The sequence below is a fragment of the Biomphalaria glabrata genome, chromosome 11 (assembly GCF_947242115.1).
Source record: "Biomphalaria glabrata chromosome 11, xgBioGlab47.1, whole genome shotgun sequence".
In the NCBI taxonomy this organism is placed as follows: domain Eukaryota; kingdom Metazoa; phylum Mollusca; class Gastropoda; family Planorbidae; genus Biomphalaria; species Biomphalaria glabrata.
Window position 1 is genome coordinate 226,074 of NC_074721.1, and position 22,277 is coordinate 248,350.

General features: G+C 33.6%; 1 protein-coding gene across 22 annotated transcripts in view; it reads right to left on the reverse strand.

Moving 5' to 3' along the window:
- The window catches only part of LOC106061028 (dynein axonemal heavy chain 6-like), a 108,271-nt gene that overhangs the window by 26,323 nt on the left and 59,671 nt on the right, over positions 1 to 22,277 (reverse strand). For 17 of the 22 annotated variants that reach the window (XR_008773645.1, XM_056004076.1, XM_056004075.1 and 14 more), the window contains 19 exons: positions 22,028 to 22,217; positions 20,910 to 21,064; positions 19,758 to 19,938; positions 18,450 to 18,575; positions 15,870 to 15,979; positions 15,588 to 15,750; positions 14,251 to 14,333; positions 13,715 to 13,928; positions 12,468 to 12,600; positions 11,016 to 11,209; positions 10,745 to 10,930; positions 8,716 to 8,888; positions 8,174 to 8,354; positions 7,177 to 7,356; positions 5,608 to 5,714; positions 4,582 to 4,711; positions 3,898 to 4,050; positions 1,689 to 1,853; positions 817 to 1,007 (listed from right to left, as the gene is read on the reverse strand). Coding sequence is in view for 21 of the 22 variants with exons in the window: in XM_056004076.1 (XP_055860051.1) it covers positions 817 to 1,007; positions 1,689 to 1,853; positions 3,898 to 4,050; positions 4,582 to 4,711; positions 5,608 to 5,714; positions 7,177 to 7,356; positions 8,174 to 8,354; positions 8,716 to 8,888; positions 10,745 to 10,930; positions 11,016 to 11,209; positions 12,468 to 12,600; positions 13,715 to 13,928; positions 14,251 to 14,333; positions 15,588 to 15,750; positions 15,870 to 15,979; positions 18,450 to 18,575; positions 19,758 to 19,938; positions 20,910 to 21,064; positions 22,028 to 22,217 (3,015 nt within the window). In the remaining variant the exon portion in view is untranslated. The remainder of the gene's footprint in view (positions 1 to 816; positions 1,008 to 1,688; positions 1,854 to 3,897; positions 4,051 to 4,581; positions 4,712 to 5,607; positions 5,715 to 7,176; positions 7,357 to 8,173; positions 8,355 to 8,715; positions 8,889 to 10,744; positions 10,931 to 11,015; positions 11,210 to 12,467; positions 12,601 to 13,714; positions 13,929 to 14,250; positions 14,334 to 15,587; positions 15,751 to 15,869; positions 15,980 to 18,449; positions 18,576 to 19,757; positions 19,939 to 20,909; positions 21,065 to 22,027; positions 22,218 to 22,277) is intronic. The other 5 variants (XM_056004094.1, XM_056004093.1, XM_056004077.1 and 2 more) reach the window with 5 other exon arrangements.

A 22,277-nucleotide genomic window follows, 5' to 3' on the forward strand; every position in this document is an offset into this window, starting at 1 on the left:
TAAAATCACTAAATTTAGAAAGCCTTCAGGACAGAAGGCTCAAAAGTAAAGTAGCAATCATACATAAAACACTGAACCATAATCTTCAAATACAAAAACAAAATTTAATAAAATACTCTGAAAGACACAAAGATAAAGGCACATTCCTCGTCCCATATGCTAGGACAAATTTGTACAAATACTCCTTCTTCCCTAGTGCTATTAGAGCATGGAATGGGTTGCCTGAGCTGGCCAGGAAAACCAGTGACTTGGCAGAATTTAAGTCATTGGTTAATATGCATGACTAAATGCATGACGCGTAGGACGTAATCATCTTCTTTTTTGAAGTAACGTCTGTATTATATAAGATAAGATAAGATGTGAAAACACAAAGCTGAACTGTTTCAGTCATATGGGTAAATTTGAGATTTCAGAAACTCTTGGAAAATGAGGAAGCAGGGGGAACACTGTAATAAGAAACTCTCTGTCTAACTAGAGTTAGAGCCTTGACTTTGTGAATGAGATGATGTAGATCTACTTGTATTAAAAGCTAGTGTTACAAAGAAATCTAGTTCCCTATGTTGTAGAGAAGCTAATTGTTTTGGTTAAAACTTTTTTTTCAAGAAGTAACTAACTGATATGAAAGGGCAGCAGACTGACACCAGACAAAAAAGATGTCACAAAAATGGCAGCAGTTTCTCCATGTAAGCTTTATGTTTCTCTTTTCCATAACAATCATATTTAAATTCCCATAGAATTTAGCTTAATTTAAAGAAGACATTTATGGTAGAAAACTAATTTAATGAATATATTTATTGAAAAAATGTCTGCATTTACTTTTCATGAACTCCCATATCTTTAGCAAAACGTAGAAATGATGTCATTGGATCTGATCCTGGAGAAAGAACGAAGACAAGTGGAGTAGTCTTAGACATACTTTCATAGAGTTCTGGCAATGTGACAGGAGGACTTTCAACAAATTGTTTCCCTAAACATTCAGAAACAAACTCTGTCACTGCAAATGTTGTCTAGGATAAAAATAGAATTGACATAATATAAAAGTTAACAATAAATCCAAAAAGGATATAATTAATTTTTATTCACATAAAACCCAAGAAAAATATCTTCGTTGAAAAAAATTTACACACAGTGCTTTATAGTTAGAAGATTATTTTGATCCTAACTGCTACTTTTTTCTATCATTTTCAATGGATCAACAATCTCAATAATGCCCCAAGATATCTATTAGATTAATCAATTTAGATTAATCTAGATCTAGATCTATTCAATTAGTCTTTCTACCTCAACATTGTTAATTCATGTTACAGAGAATATCAACTCCTTTTAAACATTTGAACATTGTGAGTGTAAGCATTGTTTTTAATTCATCATATTGTAAAAAGACAGAATGAGCCTTTAACTGGGAAGGAGTTTGGTTAGCAGGCCATAGATCTAGATTATCGATTTAACTGCCCTAACCCAGGGATCTAAGATGTGATGTGATTTTACAGAGAACCTGTGCCGCAGAACATAGATCTAATATTTAAACTATGACCATGGTAAGAAAACTTAAGGCTATGGCGCAAGATCCTTTGATCCCATTTGCCAGTTTCACAGTTAGAATAGTAGGTCTATGTACTGGTTTGTAAGACGTGAGTGTGATGCTCTTTCATTTGGGCACACAACAAAACTTTTAATTGAAAACTCACCCTTTCCTCACGGAAAACTTTAACAAACATTAATTTTTGAAAAGCTGTCAGGCGATCATTCCAATTTCCATTAACTCTATCTGGAAGAGGCAGATCACCATCGTTATATTCAGGGGGATCCAAGACAGCGTAGAGATAGCGCTCCGGAGGAGGATTTGCTCGAACCTAAAGTTTTTGATATAAAAAAAATCATGCTTTCTCAGTTATAATCTATATAATTTTAAAACACAGAAACTTTCACAAGCTTCTTGCATTCATAACATTGTAAAACCTAGACCTGAAGGCCCAAGTCAAGCTGAATATAAAATATATCCTTGTTAATAAAATGAGCCTTTTTAAAATTCTGTAACAGTTATTGTAAAGAAAAACACTTTTTTTCTCTTGCCTCCTGTTAGGAACATAATAATACAATAGAGTCGAAATACACTGAATGACTACACAACACATATCTCTAATATTTGCTGAACACATTCTTATGGAGAGTTACAAGCACATGTTAACATAACAACGACAACTGATACATTAAATCATTTTCATAACATTCACCCCATACCCCCTCCGGTTCAAATTGTGCCTAGGATTTACAAGGAAAGAACTAAACTAACCATACACCAAAATAATTGTTATCTTGTTCATTTTCTTTATTTCCAACAGTTATTATATAAACTTTATGTCCATTGCTTACATAGATTGATAAATCATTATGTAAAATGGGAATACCCACTAGAGAAAGTGAAATAAAAAACTTTATGTTTGTCACAAGGCACTATTGTTTTGTTATTGTCACAAGCACTACAATTTTTGTGTGAAAGATGCCAACTCACTTAATTGTTCCTAGTTGGAGGCTCAAATTTACACTCTTGAATTTAAAGGTTTATGTCTGCATCTTCTGCCTGTTGTTCCTTATGTCTGTATCTTCAAGGTGTTTTTCTTATTTTCTGCTAATTGTTTCTTGTCTTAATCTTCATGCTTGTTTCTTTTGTCTGCAAGCTTGCTGGTTGTTTCTTAAGTCTGAATTTTTGTGGGCGTCTCCTTAATCTGCATCTTCTGCTTTTGTTTTTTTTTTTTTATGTTTGCACTTTTGTGGTTGTTTTTTCATCAGGTAACTGGCTTAATCAATAAGATGCATTTCGACCTCATGAATATTATCATCATAGGGTTCAACAAAAGCTGTTGCTTTTTTGGTGCAAAGATGGCAACTATCTGCTCTTTATTTTACGATCTTCGTTTGGACCATGTGTTCAGCTTTTTAAGATAGCAATAGAGCTTCGTGAGTGGGTTTGTGGTCAGGAAATCCTGATATGAAGCCAAGAACTGACCAACCCAATAAATGTGACTGGACTCGCCATCTGAGTCTAATTCAGTAACACTGGAGCTAAAAATACAGAGAGCTGTACATGGTATACATTAATGATTTCAACGACAGATTTTTATTATAGGTTCATCCAAATGTGTTCAGACTAATGTGAATTCTTTAGGGACCATAAGAAATATAGTGCTTATTTTGATTGTTCATCGCTTTATGTGTATTGGCTCACCAGGCCATATACTATTTCAGAAAATGTGTTTGGCTAGCATTACAGAGAAAACAGAAGGGGTAGCAAGAGACTCATGGGCACAGGATTAAAACAATGAATCTAGAGTGACAAAACTAAATTTAGTCATCCTGTACGGAGGCCCCATCAGTTTCTTTATCAAATTGCAATATACTGCAGACAATTTAAAAATTATAATCACAGAATTAATGGGAAATAAAATAATGTAAGAATTCAAAACATTAAAACACATTTTTTTTTTAAGAGATTGGTAATGAGCCTGGGCTCACGGAACCCATTTGTGCCATGGTTACTATGCCACAAACTGTAAAATATTTTGTATAATTTAAAATCACAATAAAACAATTTAATATAAGACAAGTGATTAAGGCATATTTCTCATTCCAAATGCTAGGACAAATTCTTAAAAGTGCTATTTATTTCCTATGCCTGAAATGGGTTGCCTGAATCAGCCAGAAAAACAAATGCCTTTGCAGAGTTAAGTCTCTCATTATTATGTACAAATAGATTAAAGAGACAGATTTCGAAGAATGAAATGATCTTTTTTGAAGATATGTCCTAATTATTAAGATATGTAGCCTTCCGTTTGATTGAGACTGATTGTTTTAATATTTTTGTATATGGGTAATGCATTTTGTTATCATTATTATTACCTCAGGGCCTTCATCCAGTCTTATCCATACAGGTGTTTTATCCAAATCATAATGGATGTAACGGAAGTCTTCAAATGTGTCACTCATCTCGCAGGCCATTTTCCAAACATTTAATGGAAGCCACGTTGTGTTTTCTGGTTTGGGGACATTTTGCTGTAGAAAATGTAATGGCTTTTAATTACAAAAAAAAGAAAAAAAGTTTTTATTTTGATAGAAGTTGTGTGTTCTATAATTGTTTAACCTTCCTCTTTCAGTGAGATTCTAAATAATCCATAAATATGTCAAGTTGTCAGTGGTGACAAAGTGTGTTGATTCTCAATGGTTATATAAATTTAAACTCTCAAATCTAATTGATTTGAATAAGCTACATTCTTTAAGATGTACAGAAAATTCTGTGGAATTCAGGATTTTAAATCTCTTGAAACTTATAATCTTCCCTTTGTAACTTCTCTTCTGCATAAAGAGGCTAATCATCGATACACAGCCACGATCACAGAAAATCACTACTCCATACGTGTACTATTATTTAAAACTTTTTATTCCTAATGTATATAATAAAATGATAACATATTTATATATCTCTAGGATCTCTAGAAAGTCATTTCATTTCTGTGAAGGCATTTCCTAAAATAAATGAAGTTGAAATAAGAAAAGAAGAGAAATATTAATCAAAATGTCTAGTACCTTCTCTATACCTCCAATAGGTCCACGGAGAAAAAAATTCCACTCCAAGGGAGTTATTTCCCCTTCAGTTTTCATAATCTCTGAACAAAGCAAAAATGAAAATACAAGCTTGTGTTTTTCAAAGAGACCTCTGAAAGAAAATCAAAGCAACCACTAGAGGAATATCTCAGTTCACATGTCACATTAATCTGTAAGTAAGATCAAAGTTAATTTAGTTAATGAATTCTTTAAGATTTACAATATAAATAATGGGTACTTCACATTAGCTAAGAAAATGCTAGCTTCATAACACCCTTGTTAACCATCAGTAATAGAAACAGATGACCTTTGCATCATCTGCATCTGAAGGATGTGAAAGGGGACCAAGCATACTACAAAATAAAGCATGACCACAAAACAAGATATACTAGAGGCACTATGAGATACATTTGATTATTTTATGGCCTCCTTCAGTCATGAAACAACTATCGGTCTCATGTAATTGAGATGAATACATAGGCTATGATTGGAACCATGTTACACACGCAGCAGTCCTCCCCCCTCCCCCCTCCCAACCAGCTGATCTATCCAAATGAAGGTTAATGCCAATAAAGCTAAGGAGTAAATTTTATCGGCATCCCAGACTCTGCCAGGGTGTAGCACTGTAAGCTGCCCAAGGGTCACTGGCTCTTGATTTTTCTTCAGGGTTGACTCCTGAAAACTTTCACCATGTTTGGATATAGCTGCAATGAGTAGAGATTTGAATTAGAGTTTTCCTTCTCCTAGGTGGGTAGCCAGCAAGCTAAGGAGCCCCTTCCTGCCTGAAGATTACTTGTTAAAGCACCAGTGCTCTTCTTTACAGATAACAGTTCAAGCCGATCCAATATCTTAGTTGGACTAGTTATCAGAGGCTATTTGAGACGCATGCCACATGCCATTGAAAGCATTTTATAGGTAATGGAGTGCTTATTTGCATTACACCAATTCCAGTCATGTCAATATTACTGAAACCATGAGACACAATGCAGGTAACAATACAAGAATTACCTAGAAACATTCTTGTAAATACATACTGTAGTCTCTTCTAAGCAAATGTCCAGTCGTGTTTGAAGGTCATCAGACTTCTCACTGGTTGAGATTGTATTGTTAAATAGCTGAATAAAATTTTAAAATAATAAAATGGTTAAGATGTTTCTGACTAAATCCTAAGCATTTGAAACATTGGAAAAATAAAGGCTAAAATTCAAATTAAACTCAGACATGATTGCCTAACTTTGGACTGGACCAATTTTCCTTTCAGACAATCAGATGATGGGGGAGGGAGAGTTATTTTAATTTTATTAGTAATGTGGGTGTAGGGGAGACAACTACTCTATTCTAGCATCATTTCATTTTTCAAATTTGTTTCAGATTTTCTAAAAAATACACCAAACTAATTTCTACTTCATACTCATACAGATGGCTCCTCGGTCCTTTTGACTACTGCCTAGTCCTGTTTTCGAACCCTACCAATTTATTACAGAGGCACAGATGACAAAAATGTTGACACCTTGTAATTCATTCTTTTAATCACAAAGAAACAATGGATTTTACAGAAGAATCCCATCTAGCCTTGTCAAGAACCATAGCTGCAGTGCTAAAATTTGTTGCAGGTTGGCGTCATTATCATCTTATATACCGTCATTGTCATCTAATATACCATCTAGCAAAGCATTCATGGATAATAAAGATTATTATTATAATCGGTTTACAGGGGTAATGTTTAAAGTGGTTCTGCCCATCAGCAACACAATACACAAAGAAGCTAAACATTTTATAATGAATTTTCTAAATTAGTTAATAATGACACTGTATTTCAAACTTTAACTGTAAATAATGGATATTTTGGATAAGACATATACTGATTGTCAAAGAATATGAGAAAAAAACACATGTGCTTATACATGAGTAAATTATCTGTTTTTATTGTTATGACTATCTATCTGGCTGCCTGGAAACACTGGACTCAAGATTGCCGGGTACTTTATCAACTCTAATAAACTATGTCAAATACTGTACAGTTGGAAGTTTGAAAGACTGCACAAGCACTTCACTGTAGAGAACCTTACAAAAAGGTATTGCTCTACTTAATTGAATCATACTAGACTATCTGTTTTGTCCAGAACTGAACTGAACCTGGACTCTACCAGACTATCTTGACTCTGCCACCTCTTCTCTTTATAAAGGTCCCCTGAAGGCCTACTAGGAAATGACAGAATGTCCCCAGACCTTTTTTAGACAAATCACATGACCACATCACAACCTATTTTCAAGTAGAGTGTCCCTGAAGGGCCGTCCCTCGTCCCTGTTCACTGCTAGCAGTCAGCTGGCTTCTGTCACCTGTGTGAGCTTGTCATATGCACATCTAACCTTACCCATATCAATAGTTCATTTATAACAATATCATGTATAAATACTTGCAAAAAGTATATTAAGTAAATATGGGTAAAGTTAAAAAATGTATATTTATACATGGGCCCACTATCAACTTTGGGTACTAAGATCAATACTTATTGTTTTAAGAATGTAAAGTACACATACTAATGTGATGATTTTATGGCTTATCCATTCCTTTACCTGTTTAAAATACTTGAGAGAGAATTGATACATGGGATCTACTTCCCCCATGTCAGACACCACAAAGTACATAACTGAACCCCTCTCAGCAACACAGCGATATTTCTCCCGGGCTACACTGATCTTTTCTTCTGTTGTCTCGGATTCAGCAAGTCTTTGTTTGATAACTGCTGAGGTGACCTGTCAAGAAACAATTCAATGTAAGTCTTTGATAACTGCTGAGGTGACCTGTCAAGAAACCATTCAATGTAAGTCTTTGATAACTGCTGAGGTGACCTGTCAAGAAACCATTCAATGTAAGTCTTTGATAACTGCTGAGGTGACCTGTCAAGAAACCATTCAATGTAAGTCTTTGATAACTGCTGAGGTGACCTGTCAAGAAACCATTCAATGTAAGTCTTTGATAACTGCTGAGGTGACCTGTCAAGAAACCATTCAATATTTTTCTTTAAGTTTATCAGAAATAAAAACTAGTTAATACATGTCTGCTATACATTTTACATCTGAACTTATTTCAACAAGTGTATCTACACTGTTACTTGATGTTTTTACTTTAAATTGGCAACTAAAAACCAATTTTTTCCCAATAGCTGTAAAATTTATTGGAGGACACCCTCATGATATAATTTTCTGGTAATATTGTCAGACCCATTTTAATCTTATTAGAATTTTGTTTAACCTTATGCACATTGTTTTTTCTTGAACCAAGTCTAATAAAACATAATGGTATTTTTTCTATTTGATTTCTAGTCTTCTACATCTTTGTTTTCTAAATCACATTATAATTATATGATCATTATTATATATTAAACTCTGCAACTGGAATTATAAACAAAATTATTTTAGTGCTGTGTTACTTCTGCCGAGAGATATAAGGAATGAGAGATCCTCAAGATGTGCTTGGGACATTTGATTGATGCTTTATGGGTCATAAACACCCACATTACCAATGGAAACAAGTGAAACTCACACACTTCAAGGCCTATGTGATACTTGCCTTAGAATCATTCAATGTATTGATAAGTTCTTCATTGTCCAATATATTTCCTTCCGATTCAAAAAGTAACTTCAGAATTTTATCTTCAATAGATTTCAGCTGGTTCTTATCAGCATTGATTCTCATGATGAGTTCATTTCTTTGTTCTTCCAAGTCTGGTCTCTCTAAACTGACAACATCACTACAACCAATAGAAAGAAAAACAACCTTTTCATGTCTGACCTATTAAATGTAACTAGTTGAAATTTTTACTGCTCCTAGTTGAAAATTAGTCTATTTAAAAACAGATTGTATTCCCAAAAAAAATATATTTATATTTTCATAATCAAAACAATAAAACAACATTTACATAAATGTAGGTTTTATAGTAGCAATAAAAATTGTAATGTATTTAGTTTAACCAATCTTATTTTTTAAAAAAATCTTTTTAACAATTTGACTGGTTAATTTAGTCTTGAAAGAATGCTTTGGATGTTAAGCCAGAGGTAAAATAAAATGTATGTAACAAGAAAAAAAAAAAAGATGCGAAAGAAATTTTTAACCTAAGAAGTTGATCTTCAAGGCCTTTCTTGGTGACTGTGAAATTGATAACTGTTACTTTGATGCAGACTTCTGGCAAGTAATGTGGATTGGACAGTTTGGTGGTCATATAGAAACGAAAGTTTCGATCATAGTCTATATCGCTATCCCCCAAGCGAATCAACACACGCCCACCCTGAAAAAGACAAGGAAAAAAAAGATTAAAAAGTAATTTTTATTTAATCAGAATGTTGGCCTAAAACTCTACACATTAGGTATCACTTTGAAAATTGAGTTTTTAACTGCAAGTTCTATCCTTCCAATCCCTTTTAAGCTCATTCATGACAAATTCAATTATTATTTCACTCATGTTGATTTTATTTATAATAATCTCATTCATTACTAGTTGATTCATCATGATTCTATTTATGGTCATTTCATTTATTATAATATTATTCATGCTAAAATTTTTCCTTATTATTTAATTGATGGGAGTCAGGTAGTGTAATATACTGACTAGACTGTTGTTCGGATGGTCTCAATAGTACCAGATTCATAACCTACAGTTCAGCGAGAGGTTTGGTTAGGATGAAATTACCGTCAAATCTGAAGGAACATGTGAAATATTTTACATGTGAATAGACTTCATTACTTTTAGAAATATTACAAGATAAACTAACTTTTGTTTTAATTTTAAAGATTACATCCAAAACTCTATTCATTGAATACTTCCTGTAAACATGAGACACGAGCTAAGTAGAAGTAAAAGTAAAGTTCCCCTTTCAGACCTTGCTATCTATGGGGCAGATAATGTTAAGGTCATCTGTTTCTATGGCCAACAGTTAACAAGCAGGGTGTTATGTGGCCAGTACAACGACCAACCGCCTTTACATTCCACAACTAAAGTCAGGTACCCATTAGAGTTGGGTGGACTCAGGGGCAAATGAACTCCATCTTATATTTTCTTATATTTCCTATAAATCTATTGTGAGCCTAAACTTAAAACTTAGTTCATCCTTAGAAAAGGAAAGAAAAATTATCATAAATCAGCCCATAACATAGTTATAATGAGAATGATATTCGAGAATGTTTAAAATATCATTATCTAGATTTCAATCTACAAAGGAATATGGTAGGCAGACAAGATAAGGTAAGATGATCTGTTCTCTGCTATAATATAACAAGTAGGCTCTGACCAGAAAATAATTTTCTAATTGGACATACGTTATGACTACATATACTCTATTCAATTAAAACCAGGAACATTCCAAGAAAACCACTAAGGAGACCAGATACAACACTATGAAATTCATTGAAAGCATTGGCAAATGGGGAGGGGGGAGGCATTCCATAAAATCATCCTTAACCTTTTATGTATTATCATTTTAGCCTTGCATTTTTTCATTCACAGTTACCTACAACACTATACTATTTATTTGTGTACAAAATATATTTTGATTACTTCAGCAACCAAGATTGGTGTTCTAAAAGATTAAAGTAACATTTTTTTCCTCTCTGTTCAACAATATATTTGCATCTGAACACACTGCATTAACACTGTTCTGTGCATCTCTTTGAGAATCCTGGGATTAAAGCAAGCAATAGCTTTACTTCACATATACCTAATTAAGCACCCCAAAGAACTCAAAATTTTTGAATCTACTCTTATAAAGAAACATGTTAAGTCCTTAGAAAAGAAGCATTTTCATAATGTCAAATTTGATAAAAGTGACCTTACTTAAAAATATATAACTGAAAAAGTCAATAAGGTTACATAAAAGGTTCAATTACCTAAAGGAGTTTAAAGCTTGATTTGTTACTTGTAATGTAAAGCACTTTAGTTATAGATGGAGAAATGAATTGAATGTTGCACTGACCAAACCCTCAAAACATATTGGAGTCCAGAGTAGATTATGTGAAGTTGTAACAAGTCAGGAGACATAACTCCATCATTAAACCTTTTTGCTTTTACAAACACAGCTTTTACACACATAGAGAAAATTTTGGTATACAGTAGGTTTTAAATGTTTAGATGTAATAGAAGAATGTTACCTGTATAAATGTTTGTTTTAACAAGACAGGTTCTAGTGCTGGATCCAAAGCTTCACCAACATCCTCCATCAAAACAGGTAAACCTGCTCTTATGCAAGCTTCCAGTGTTCTCAGAAAGTTGGAATTTGATAATTTAATAATTTTAAGCTTATTTAGAGCCTCTCTATTTCTGATCCATCTGTTGGCCTGAAAGAAGTGTCAACAATAATACTCAGCTTTAATCAATACAAGTACATACTAGAAACATTATTTTTTTACTTAGAGACTTTACCTGTTCTTGTGGGTCAATCATCAAAGGCCACCTGCGACCTTTAGTTACAAGAACAGCATTTTCAATTGACACAGCATCTCTTGGCAGACCGTCAGCATTCCATTGTCGAATTTCATATATATCTGCCAAGACTGACACAAGCGTCATATTTTCTGTTGCAGGTATTTGAAGATCAATCAATCGTTTAGTCCAACCTGTAGAAAAGTTTTTGTATCCAAATTATTAAATACATTCAAATGTCTTATAATGAATCTAAGTATTCATGCTAGATACATCAGAGTATTTCAGTCAAGTCAATTGGTCGTTGCAGTAATATTTAGGTTATGTTATGCTACTTTCGTAAAAATGTTCTTTCTTAATATAAATATTTCTAAAAGTTTTTAACAAATAATTAAATGTGAGAAATACAAGATAGAGTTAAGTTAATAATAGTAAAGTAAAGCTCCCCTTTCAGACCTTGTGGTCTATAGGGCAGATGATGTAAAGGTCATCTGATTCTGTGGCCTACAGTTAACAAGGGTGTCATGTGGCCAGCTCAACGACCAACCGCCTTTACTTTTCCCCAACTAATGTCAGGTACCCATTAGAGCCGGGTGGACTCAGAGGGGCCCAAGGATCCTGAAATTAAATATCCCAGTCTTCACTAGGATTCAAACCCCGGACACCGGTTTGGAAGTCAAGCGCTTTACCGCTCAGCCACCGCGCCTCCTAAGTTAATAATAATTGATGTAAAATATTTTGTTTCTAACTACTAAATCATATATCTGAGAGTAAAGCATAACTAAATAATGAAAAATCAAGCTAGACCTAGTAATATTTTCAAGAGTTATGAGAACAAGAAGTTTGTATAATTTGATGTTTGGCCAGGAAAGTATACAGTCTCAAATGATCAATTCAAAAGCAGAAAGCAGGAGGTTTGGACTAGAAAGTAGATTATCTTTATCTTTGAAGGAACATCCGTAACATGTAAAACATTTTATAAACATTTTTTAGAAACAGCCTTCACCATTTTCAAAACCTAATTCATTTTGTACTATTCATATTTTCTAATTGAGGATGATTAGTAGCCATGTATTAAGATTAATGGGCGATTAGGAAAACTTACAACTGAAGTGAATCAAAAGCTGCTACAAAGGTCTAAAAAATGTATTTATGTATCCAACACAAGACTTTAGCTAGTCAAAAAACAATCAGTTAATATGGTATAAGCAGACATTGCATTAATAAAGGTTTCATTTTTTAAGTTTTGGACATTCATTCAGAAATTAAGATTAGCATGTACCAATCTAAACTTCTTGAGAACCAAAGCTGACAGCAGTGGGAAGGGTTCAAACTGATGACAGTCTTAAAGGCATACCACACGACCAGTTTGCTCTCTTAATGGTACTAGTTTTCAAGGGTGTCTGTATCTAAACATTTTAAAAGTACATTGTTTTTGATGTTTAGACTTACCTTCTACAAGTTTTTGCCTGTAAGTAGAAGTAAAGGCTCCATAGTAAGCTACACAAGCTGCTGCTATAAAAACATCTCCTACTACATTTTTCAACTGTACATCAAAGTTGGCAACACTTTCCTCCCAACGAACCTATAAGAAACATGATGTAGAAAGAGAATAAATACAATGGCCTTCTTCAGTTGCAAAATAACTATGGAAATGAGAAATGAGATGAATGACTGGGCATTAGTTATGGTTGGAACAATGTAACCCAAATAGCTATTTTCCAATTTCTCTGCACAGCTGATGAATCCAAAGGAACAGCAAGTGCTGATACAGAATGCGAAATGCGGTGGCGCAGGCTCTGCAAACTGCCTTAAGGTTGTCTGCTCCTTATTTTCCTCAAGACTCCCAAAGCCTTTCACATATTTGGGTATAGCTGCAAGGCAGCAGAGGTTTGAATTCAGTTTTCCTTCTCCTAGGTGGGTAGCCAACCAAGGCTAATGAGCCCCTTAAGCCTGAAGCTTACTGGTTTAGGCACTGGTTACACATTTTCCCCAGTTAGTGATAACAATTCTCCCATATGTAACATCAAACGGGTAGAGGCTGTTTGTCAGAGGCTATCTGAAAGCCATTGAAAGTATTTTATAGGTAGTGGAGTGCTTATATCCATTACCACTTTTAACAACCTTGCAGAACAGAGAATAAATATTTCAAGGAGCAGAGAATAAATATTTCAAGGAGCAGAGAATAAATATTTCAAGGAGCAGAGAATAAATATTTCAAGGAGCAGAGAATAAATATTTCAAGGAGCAGAGAATAAATATTTCAAGGAGCAGAGAATAAATATTTCAATGATAAAGATGAGAATTAAATGATTTTCTAGTAATGTCCCATCCTTATTTAAACATGAAATCATGAGATTGAGATGTTGTTTCAAAGATAGTTGAGCTACTGAAATGTTTATTTTTTTTTAAGTAGAAATAGGAAAAAACATCACACCAAAAAGTGACAAATTCATTGTAGTCTCACAGTTCTTTCTAAGACTGTGTGCCATGCATGTCTAATCTCCAATATGGAAATATGGTTTTAGTGAATGAATGCAGATATTTTCAAATCGTTAATTTATTCCTCAAGGTGATATTTTTGTTTGATCATTTCAATTTATCTTTGATATTATAAAAACTACGCCCAGTAGGCCAAGTCTGACTAAGAATCATATTTTAATGTTATAATAGTTCTCATAGATTTAAAAATAACCTACTTGTTCATCAGCTAAGGCTGTTGTCAGTTTGGAAGAGCGCTTCAATCTGGCGGCAGTCACAGCCATGTTTCTTTCCAAACTTTTTTTTTCAGCCATACTCTTGTCAAAGACAGCCTGAAGATTTTTAATTTGTTTCTCCACTTCAGCCAGTTGGTCTTGTTTAGCTTTGAGGACACTTAAAACCTCATTGAGAACGTCTTGAGCCTCAGCCAGTCTGACAAGGAAGAGATAATACATCTTGTAATAATAATATACCAACTATAAATATACTTCTGTAATAAAACTATATATATCCCATGTTCCACTGTCAAAGTGACATCATTATGATTTAGTACAAAGTTTACTAATTAATGACCACTAAAGTTATATTAAAACGAGTCTAAGAAAACAAATATAATTGAATATTTTTTTTACTTATACCTAGAATGATTTAAAAAATAGCAACGCTTTGACTGCTAATTATTTAATGCTTTGACTGCTAATTATTTAATGTTTTGACTGCTAATTATTTAATGCCTTGACTACCAATTACTTACGCTTGTTTCTTTGGCTCAACTTGTTTAGCTACAGCAGAGTAAACATCAATTGCTCGAACCCATAGGACTAAAGTTTTACAAGCCTAGACGAAGAATAGATTTATCAAACAACATTCCATCATTACTCGGTGGTCATAACAATCTTCAAAATATTAAATCACAAATATTTTCAGATAAGTAGTTAATGATTTAAGATTTACATTCACTATGAAACTTTTCCATAAACAATGTAATTACAAAATATAATGTCTACTAAATAAAAAAAACAATAATGCATCTATAGACATTTTTTTTTCACACCAAATACAGAAATTGTTTTTCAGCTTAGAAGATTGCTGGTTGGCAAATAAAAAAGAAGCAAAAAAAAACAAACAAAACAAAACAACATTCAATGAAAAGTGGAGTTGTTTTGACATACTGTGGGCTTAACTTATCAGACAGATCATTTTATTAGTACAACATTTGTGGGTGAATGTTAGACTGTGTTACTCTTCAAGTCTCTGATCCAAATAAAAGAAATGATTTCACATTCACATTTTGTTGTGTTTTTTTTTTAACACCAGATCTTCTGTAGAATATTAAACACATGACTAGCCTAGTTGATCTAATTTTTAAACATCTATGTTAATCATCCCTCTTTGCTTATGATGCTTTCAATATAGACAGTATCATCTCTTTCGACTAGGTTTTCTCCTTGAAGTTGTAGTTGTGCTTCTATGATTTTTAAATCAGTTTTCTCCACTTCTATAATGACCTTGTTTAATTTTAAATGAGCATGTTGTAGTTTTTGGAGGCAGATATCCTCTGTGAAATCTAGATCCTCCATTTTTTTTTTGTCCATTGAATGCATGTGTTGCCAGCTTTTTACTTTTTCATTATTCAGTCTAATCATCATCATCAAACTCCATTTGAGTGAGGGCTTGAGAGGCTCAAATCCTCTCTTGCAAAAGCCCTGGACAGAAACCCTGCTGTCTTGCGTAGTGCATAAATGTCGCCATACAGGTCGAGAATTTTGGGTTTCCCAGACCTGTCGAGACGGAGATCAGCAACTCTGGGGCAGTCAAACAGATTATGAGGCAGGGTTTCCTCTTCTTCCCCCGCAGCGGGGGGCACCGGGAATCGAAATTTGGCCATAGCCGCGAGAAATATGAGCCAACAGGACAGTGGCCTGTCCTGCACTGTGCTATAATAGCTTGCTCAGGCCTGGACAGCCTCCACCACGGGGAAGTGCGGTCAGGGCGCCTCATGCGCTCCCAGACTCCACAGGCTTTTTGGGACTCAGTCTAATGAGTTTTTAGAAATAATTTAATGATTCCTCTGATAATAAAATAAGTTACCTTTGAAACTTTGGCTACAACGTCAGGTACAAAACTTGGCATGGATGTATATTTCCTGACTTTAGCCAGCTTGGCGGCTGGGACATTTTCTTTGTCATATTCATAAATTTTTTTCAAGAAGTTTGTGTCTGCCAGCATGGCTTTACAACTCGCCCAGTCTGTCCTGAAAGACATTATTGCATATGCAATCAACATTTTAGTGCAATGAATTACTGAAGGTCACGGTCATTAGACATTCACCAAGTATAAAACATTAATGCTTTGTTTATTTATTCCACTTACTTGTTGCCTAAGAGAATGGCAACAGCTTCTAGAACTGTCTGAACAAGTTCTGGAGGTTTGGTAAATACTCGTATCTCAGCAATGTCATTTTTGTCTAGTGCTAACAAAGCCTGAAAGCGCAGAGTCATAACAGATCATTGTCATTCTTATTATAAAAACTAAAACAAATATATTCCACTTATCTTATTCATGGTTAACCAGTAACAAGACTAAAAACACAAAATACTTAGGTGTTATAATAATTGAAAAACTGCCATGGAATCCCGATTATTGATTAAACTATCAAAAAATCAAACAAAGCATTAAGCATAATTAAAATGTTTGTTAGGCTCATAATAGAATATGCATCCTCTGTTTGGGGCCCCTCAACTCAAGAAAACATTAAGAAACCGGAACAGACACAAAATAGAGCAATGAGATTCATAACAAATGAATATTCACATTTGACTAGAGTAACACCTTTAGTAAAATCACTAAATTTAGAAAGCCTTCAGGATAGAAGATTCAAAAGTTAGGTATACATAAAACATTGAACCAGAATCCTCTAATACAAAAACAAAACCTAATAAAATACTCAGAAAGACACAAAGATAAAGGCATATTCCTCTTCCATATGCTAGAACAAATTTGTACAAATGCTCTTTTAGCGCTATTAGAGCATGGAATGGGTTGCCTGAGCTAGCCAGGAAAATCAGTGACTTAGCAGAATTTAGGTCATTGGTTAATACGCATGACTATATGCATGATGCGTAGAACATAATCATCTTCTTACAAGACTGTCAATTATTTTCTCATAGAATGTCACAATTTAATTGAGCTGAACAACCTAGACTAACTAACACTCTGTAAGGCAGTGTGGAACAACTAGGAAGAACAGCATGCCACTGCAGAGAGCCTACAGCTAAGCTGAGTAGATGAAGTAGATGAGAAAATGTGGTAGAGCTCATGAGTTTAATAAAATTAATTTATTGTTTCCCCAGCATTAAACTCTTCAGTGCTTTCCAGCAATCAACTCTTCTAGGGGGATAAGTTATCAATACTTCATATGCATAGTGGTTATGTGTAGATCTTTTCTGAGAGTTTCATTAGTTCACGTATATATAGTTTTTTAAAGTTTAAATTTAACTTAACATTAGGTGTTTAAAATTTTAATGAAGTGGTTAATAAGAAATTTAAAATCAGCAAATTTATTTTATGTGTTTAACATTTGAAAAAAAACAGCATAAAACAAGACAAATCTCAGAGACTTATAGCAAAGGCAAAAGTCAAATATGATTAAATCAGAGCTATTCACATATGGCTGCACTTTACTTCCCTCAAATATAGTGGGTCTTCAAAAGAGCTTGACTCTCTTCACTAAGGCAAAAACTTTGGCTTCAATATCAATGCAGCAAAGACAAAAGTTCTGTACCAACCTCCTCCCAATAAAATTGCCAAGAAACAAGACATTTTTAAAGATGGCCAGAAACTAGTAAACATAAAAATGTTTGTCTATTTGGTAACTAAATGCCAACCTATATGCTGAGGTATACTTCCATGTTGCTTGCCACAGACTTTAAAAAACAAGTATGGCCAAGAAGACTATTCACTTCTACAAAATTAAAAATTGACAATACTGTAACCCTGCTATGCTTCAGATTCCTGGACCTTATGTTCCAGTGACATCAAAAAGCTGAACTCCTCCCATCTCTGATGCCTAAGAACTTCACCAGTTAAAAATGTTTGACTACATATGAGATTTTAAGATCTTACAGCTATCACATTCATGCCACAGCAAAAAGGTCAGAACTATAATGGGATGAACATGTAGTTCTTTTGTCTGAAAATTGCCTCCCCAAATGACATTTTATGTGGAGCTGTGAGCTGGAAAGTGCTCCCAAGTGATTAATAGGCAACTCTCAAAGAGATCCCACAAAGAAAATGAAATTGACATTCATGACTGTGAAATGCTATTTATTATTGCACCTCATGGCATGAAGCCGTGTATGGCAGTATTATGAGATTGAAGACAAGGAGATTATGGTCATCAGTAAAGAACATTCTTACAAAATTTTTTTTTATCAAAGTGGGCAACTCTCAAGATACCCAACCTTTTCATGCCATGTGTGTGGCCAGTTTTTCAAAATGAAGATAATCTTCCCTAGCAGTCTTTGAGTTAAAAGAAAATGAGATCCTTTTTCAATGACAGAGAAGGAACAACTACCTTGTCATGTAATGAAACTTTGTGAAAGACAGAAGATACAAAAGTCAAGTAATAATAATACATAAAACACTCAACCATAACTTAAAAATACAAAAGCACAACCTAATGAAATACTCCAAAAGACACAAAGATAAAGTAACAAGTAACATTTCTTATTCCTTCTGGTAGGACAATTGGTACAAATGTTTCTTCCCTATTGCTATTGCAGCAAGGAACATGTTGCCTGAATCAGCCAGGACAATCAAGACTTAGGTGAGTTTAAGTCTGTTATTAACTTACATGACTAGATTAACAAATGGATATGCTTAATCTATAATTATCTTCTGTTTAGAAAGAGTGTCTGTAATTTATAAGATGAAGGAATAAAAATGTTTTACTTTCTCTGCAACTTCCAGCGCAGGTAGCGCCTCGTTCAAGTCTCGCTGAGCATCATCTGCTATAGCCTGAGTTTCTTCAGCAGTTGTTTTCGCTTTGGCTTCATCGATAGCCACCTGTTTCTGAACCTGATTGATAAATTGAAAGAAAATGTTATCCATACATATTAAATATTTCATATTGGTTAGAGGTTTGAAAAAATTCACAGCAGCAATTTCTGAGCCTAATCAGAACATAGTAATAGATAGATCAAAAGCAGCCTAGATTCTCATTAGTGCATTGAAATACTTATAGAGGTCTTATGTTCTTAAATGTTGACTGGTTTCTACATGAAATTTTAACTTGAATAATCACTCAACTCATAATTGTTATTATCGGTGAATTTTATAACACTGCAATTGTTCAGGGAACAGTACCAGGAAAAAGAAGAAGAGGCAAAGAAAGTGAATGGAAGACAACATCAAAGTGGACAAGCCTGTCACTGAAAGAGATTCTACTTAAGGCAAAAGACAAAGGAAAATGGTCTACAGATCATGTGTAGTGTCCCAACAGTTGAACAGGCTAAGGGATAAGTGAAGGGGATGCTTTCATGGTCTAGAGGTGCTAACTTTTCAGAAAAACGCAGAGATTTGTTTACTTATTTCCTACAAATCAAACATTGGTACTATTCAGCCATAGCTTGTCCTTTTTTTAAAAATTACTAATTGCCAAAACAGCCCTTTGTTCATCAAATCTTAAAATGTATCATTTAAAAGTACAATTAGTAAACGATAACCTATGTACAATTTTATTTTCTTATCCATCGCATTTAAAAAGGAACATCAATACTATATTACTACTAAACGTAATCATCTTCTTTTTTGAAGAAATGTCTGTATTATATAAGATAAGATAAGATAAAAATCAGTAAGTTTAAAGTACAAATTATATTTTGACATGATTGTTTCTTTAAAGTAAACTTTATTAACATTCTGACTTCTTTAGTTAAGTTTTGTAATCCTATTTCAAATATAGTGATAATATAAGGTTCATTTCTGTCTCTCTTTGAACATATATACATATATTTTTTTTTTCTAAAGCTAAATTAGAGTTTGACAGCAATCATCCTATACTTTCTTAATAATTACCAATACTACCATACACCTGATGATCATTTATTAAAATTCCATCATTCAATGAAACTTGAACTCATACAACATTACTTGTCCCAACTTCAAAAATTAAATAGTTAAGATAATTGAATGATGAATGCACAAAAATAATGCATTATATTATAAATAGAAACGTCCTATTTCCGAATGTCAACTTACAACATTAGCTTTCTCTTGATCTATTTTAAGTCTTTCCATCAAGGCAGCAGTGTCAGCAGACTTCTGTTTAAGTTCAGGCTCTAAAGCAACAAGTTCTTTCTTCATATTGTCAACCAAATCATTGGTTGAAAACAGTTTGGAAAGTCCATTAGCTACTCTCTCACGAGCAGTCTTAATATTACTACAAGAAATATATGCAACAGAAGCATATTAAATAAACCAACATGAGCAAAGCTATTAACATTTTCTACAGCCTAAACTAATATGTTAGTATTCTTTTGTTGATCCTGATTTGTGCTTGCATTATAAGATGTCTGTGTAACAAATATATTACTCTTATTATAACTAAAGATAATCCTAGCTTTAAAATATGTCTATAAAACTAATTGATGTCTTTGGACACTTATAATGATACCATTTGAAGTATCACTTTTTAATACAACTGCACTATAATAATAGTAAGGCTTTTTCTTTGAGTCCAAAGATTAATGAGGAGTACACAATTTTACATGGCTACACAGTCCCAGCTGTGACCTGCAACTGCACTATAGAATAGTAGCACAAAAAATGACTAAATTAGGATAAGCATTAAGAATTAGCCACCAGCAATATATATCAGTGCATCCAGAACCAAGGAGATGAACAATTAGTGACAGTCATAACTTAGATTCAAAGATCAAACTCCAGTTATGTCCAGATTTAGCTCACTATGTTTACAGCCATCAGCTCTACTACAACTAAGCTATTTTTAACTAACCTCATTTGACAAATCTAATAACTTATTCTAAACCAATAATATATACTCATGTCAAAGTCAAGAAAAGAACATTACTTCAAGGATAAAAAAATAGAGAAAGATTAAAGGGCTGAGAAGAGTCTCTCTGAAAAGGATAGATTTGTGCAATGGTAGAAAAGGAAGAGCAAGATTTAGTACAATCCAAGATAAATTTTTTTTTTTTTACATTAATAACATCCAAAAATTTGAAATAAGTCTGGCTTTATTAAATAAAAAAATATTTATAAGGAAGAACTGACATTTTTATTTTGAAATATTAGAACAATAGAAGGTAGTTTCTATTCTAGGATTTAATAGGAAGTGCAATTTATGATCACTTCTTTCAAATTATATTTATTTAGAAGAAATTAGTGTACCTTGTTTTCTCTTGTACCATGGTAATGTACAGGTTGATCAGCTCAAGGTAGGAAGTGGGTGTGGTGTAGTAACGGCGCTTTAGCTCGGTGAAGAATCTCTCAGACATTTCTGTGACACTCATATGAATTTCTACACACATTTTAGATACATTGTCCTGTAAATGAAATACTCAAACTATTACACAATTTGTGGGACATGATGGTCTAGTGTTAAAGCACTTGGCTACAAACTGATGAGAGGGATTCAAATTTGAAAATCAGTTAAGACTTGGAGTTTTAAATTTGAGATTTTTTAAAGGCCCCTGAGTGCACCCAACTCTAATGGGTAGCTGATATATGATAGGTAAAGAAAAGGCAGTTGGCATTGTGCTGGCCACAGGACACCCTAGTTAACCTTTGGTTATAGAAACAGATAAGCTTTGTTAGTTTAATATGTTTCAGATGTTACTTCAGAATAGAATATCCTTATTTCCTAGCCCCCACCTCCTTCAGGTTGACAGGAGAAGCCAGTGGGCAGAGTTTGAACCCGGGACCATTGAGATGACAGTATGGAGTGAATACTACTTGACCAGGCAACACAAGTTTTATTCATCTGCCTCCATAGATCACAAGTTCAGAAAGAGGAACCTCTATATAATAAGTGTTTAGGGCAATAAAATAGCAATGTCAAACCTATGTAATCAAGTCCTTTTGATAATACACCAATGTAAAATGAATAAGAACTTTCTTGTTGTAATGGTTCAGATGCTACACTTAATTGTAACTTGTTGACAATATATTTTTTAATTGTAACTTGTTGACAATATATTTTGCTACAAAATATTCAAATTTGTTTTGCTCTAAATTAAACATTTCTTGTATGTCTATTTGTATTAAGTGTCAATATTAATATTTTTTTAAGAACAATTTTAACTATTGAGTTTTGTTTGTTACTAGAATAGTAAACATTATCTGTTTGAAGATTAGTCTGCTTCATATTTTTTAAGTGGTACTTTCTAGAAAAATGCAAGACAAGTTTTTCAATTGAAGTCTTGAGTGGATGTTAATGATCATAGATATTTGAGAATCACATTTTCCTTCTAATGCTCAATAAAAGAATAATTTAGTGTAAGACTTACTTTGATTTCATCTGAACATCCTAAAGATACGGTTTTAAAGAAAGACTGTGCCACTCCTAAAAGAGCTTCTTTCGGCCATTCAATGAACCAGTCTATGGTGCAACAGTTGACCAAAGATGGAAACATCCGGCATCGTGATCGAAAGGCAGAGCCCACCGGAGACATGCACAATACTATGTGCAGATTATTTCTGGAAAAAATACAGACCGATAAAGTGCCATTAAATTTAAAGGGCTGCTTTACAGAAAAT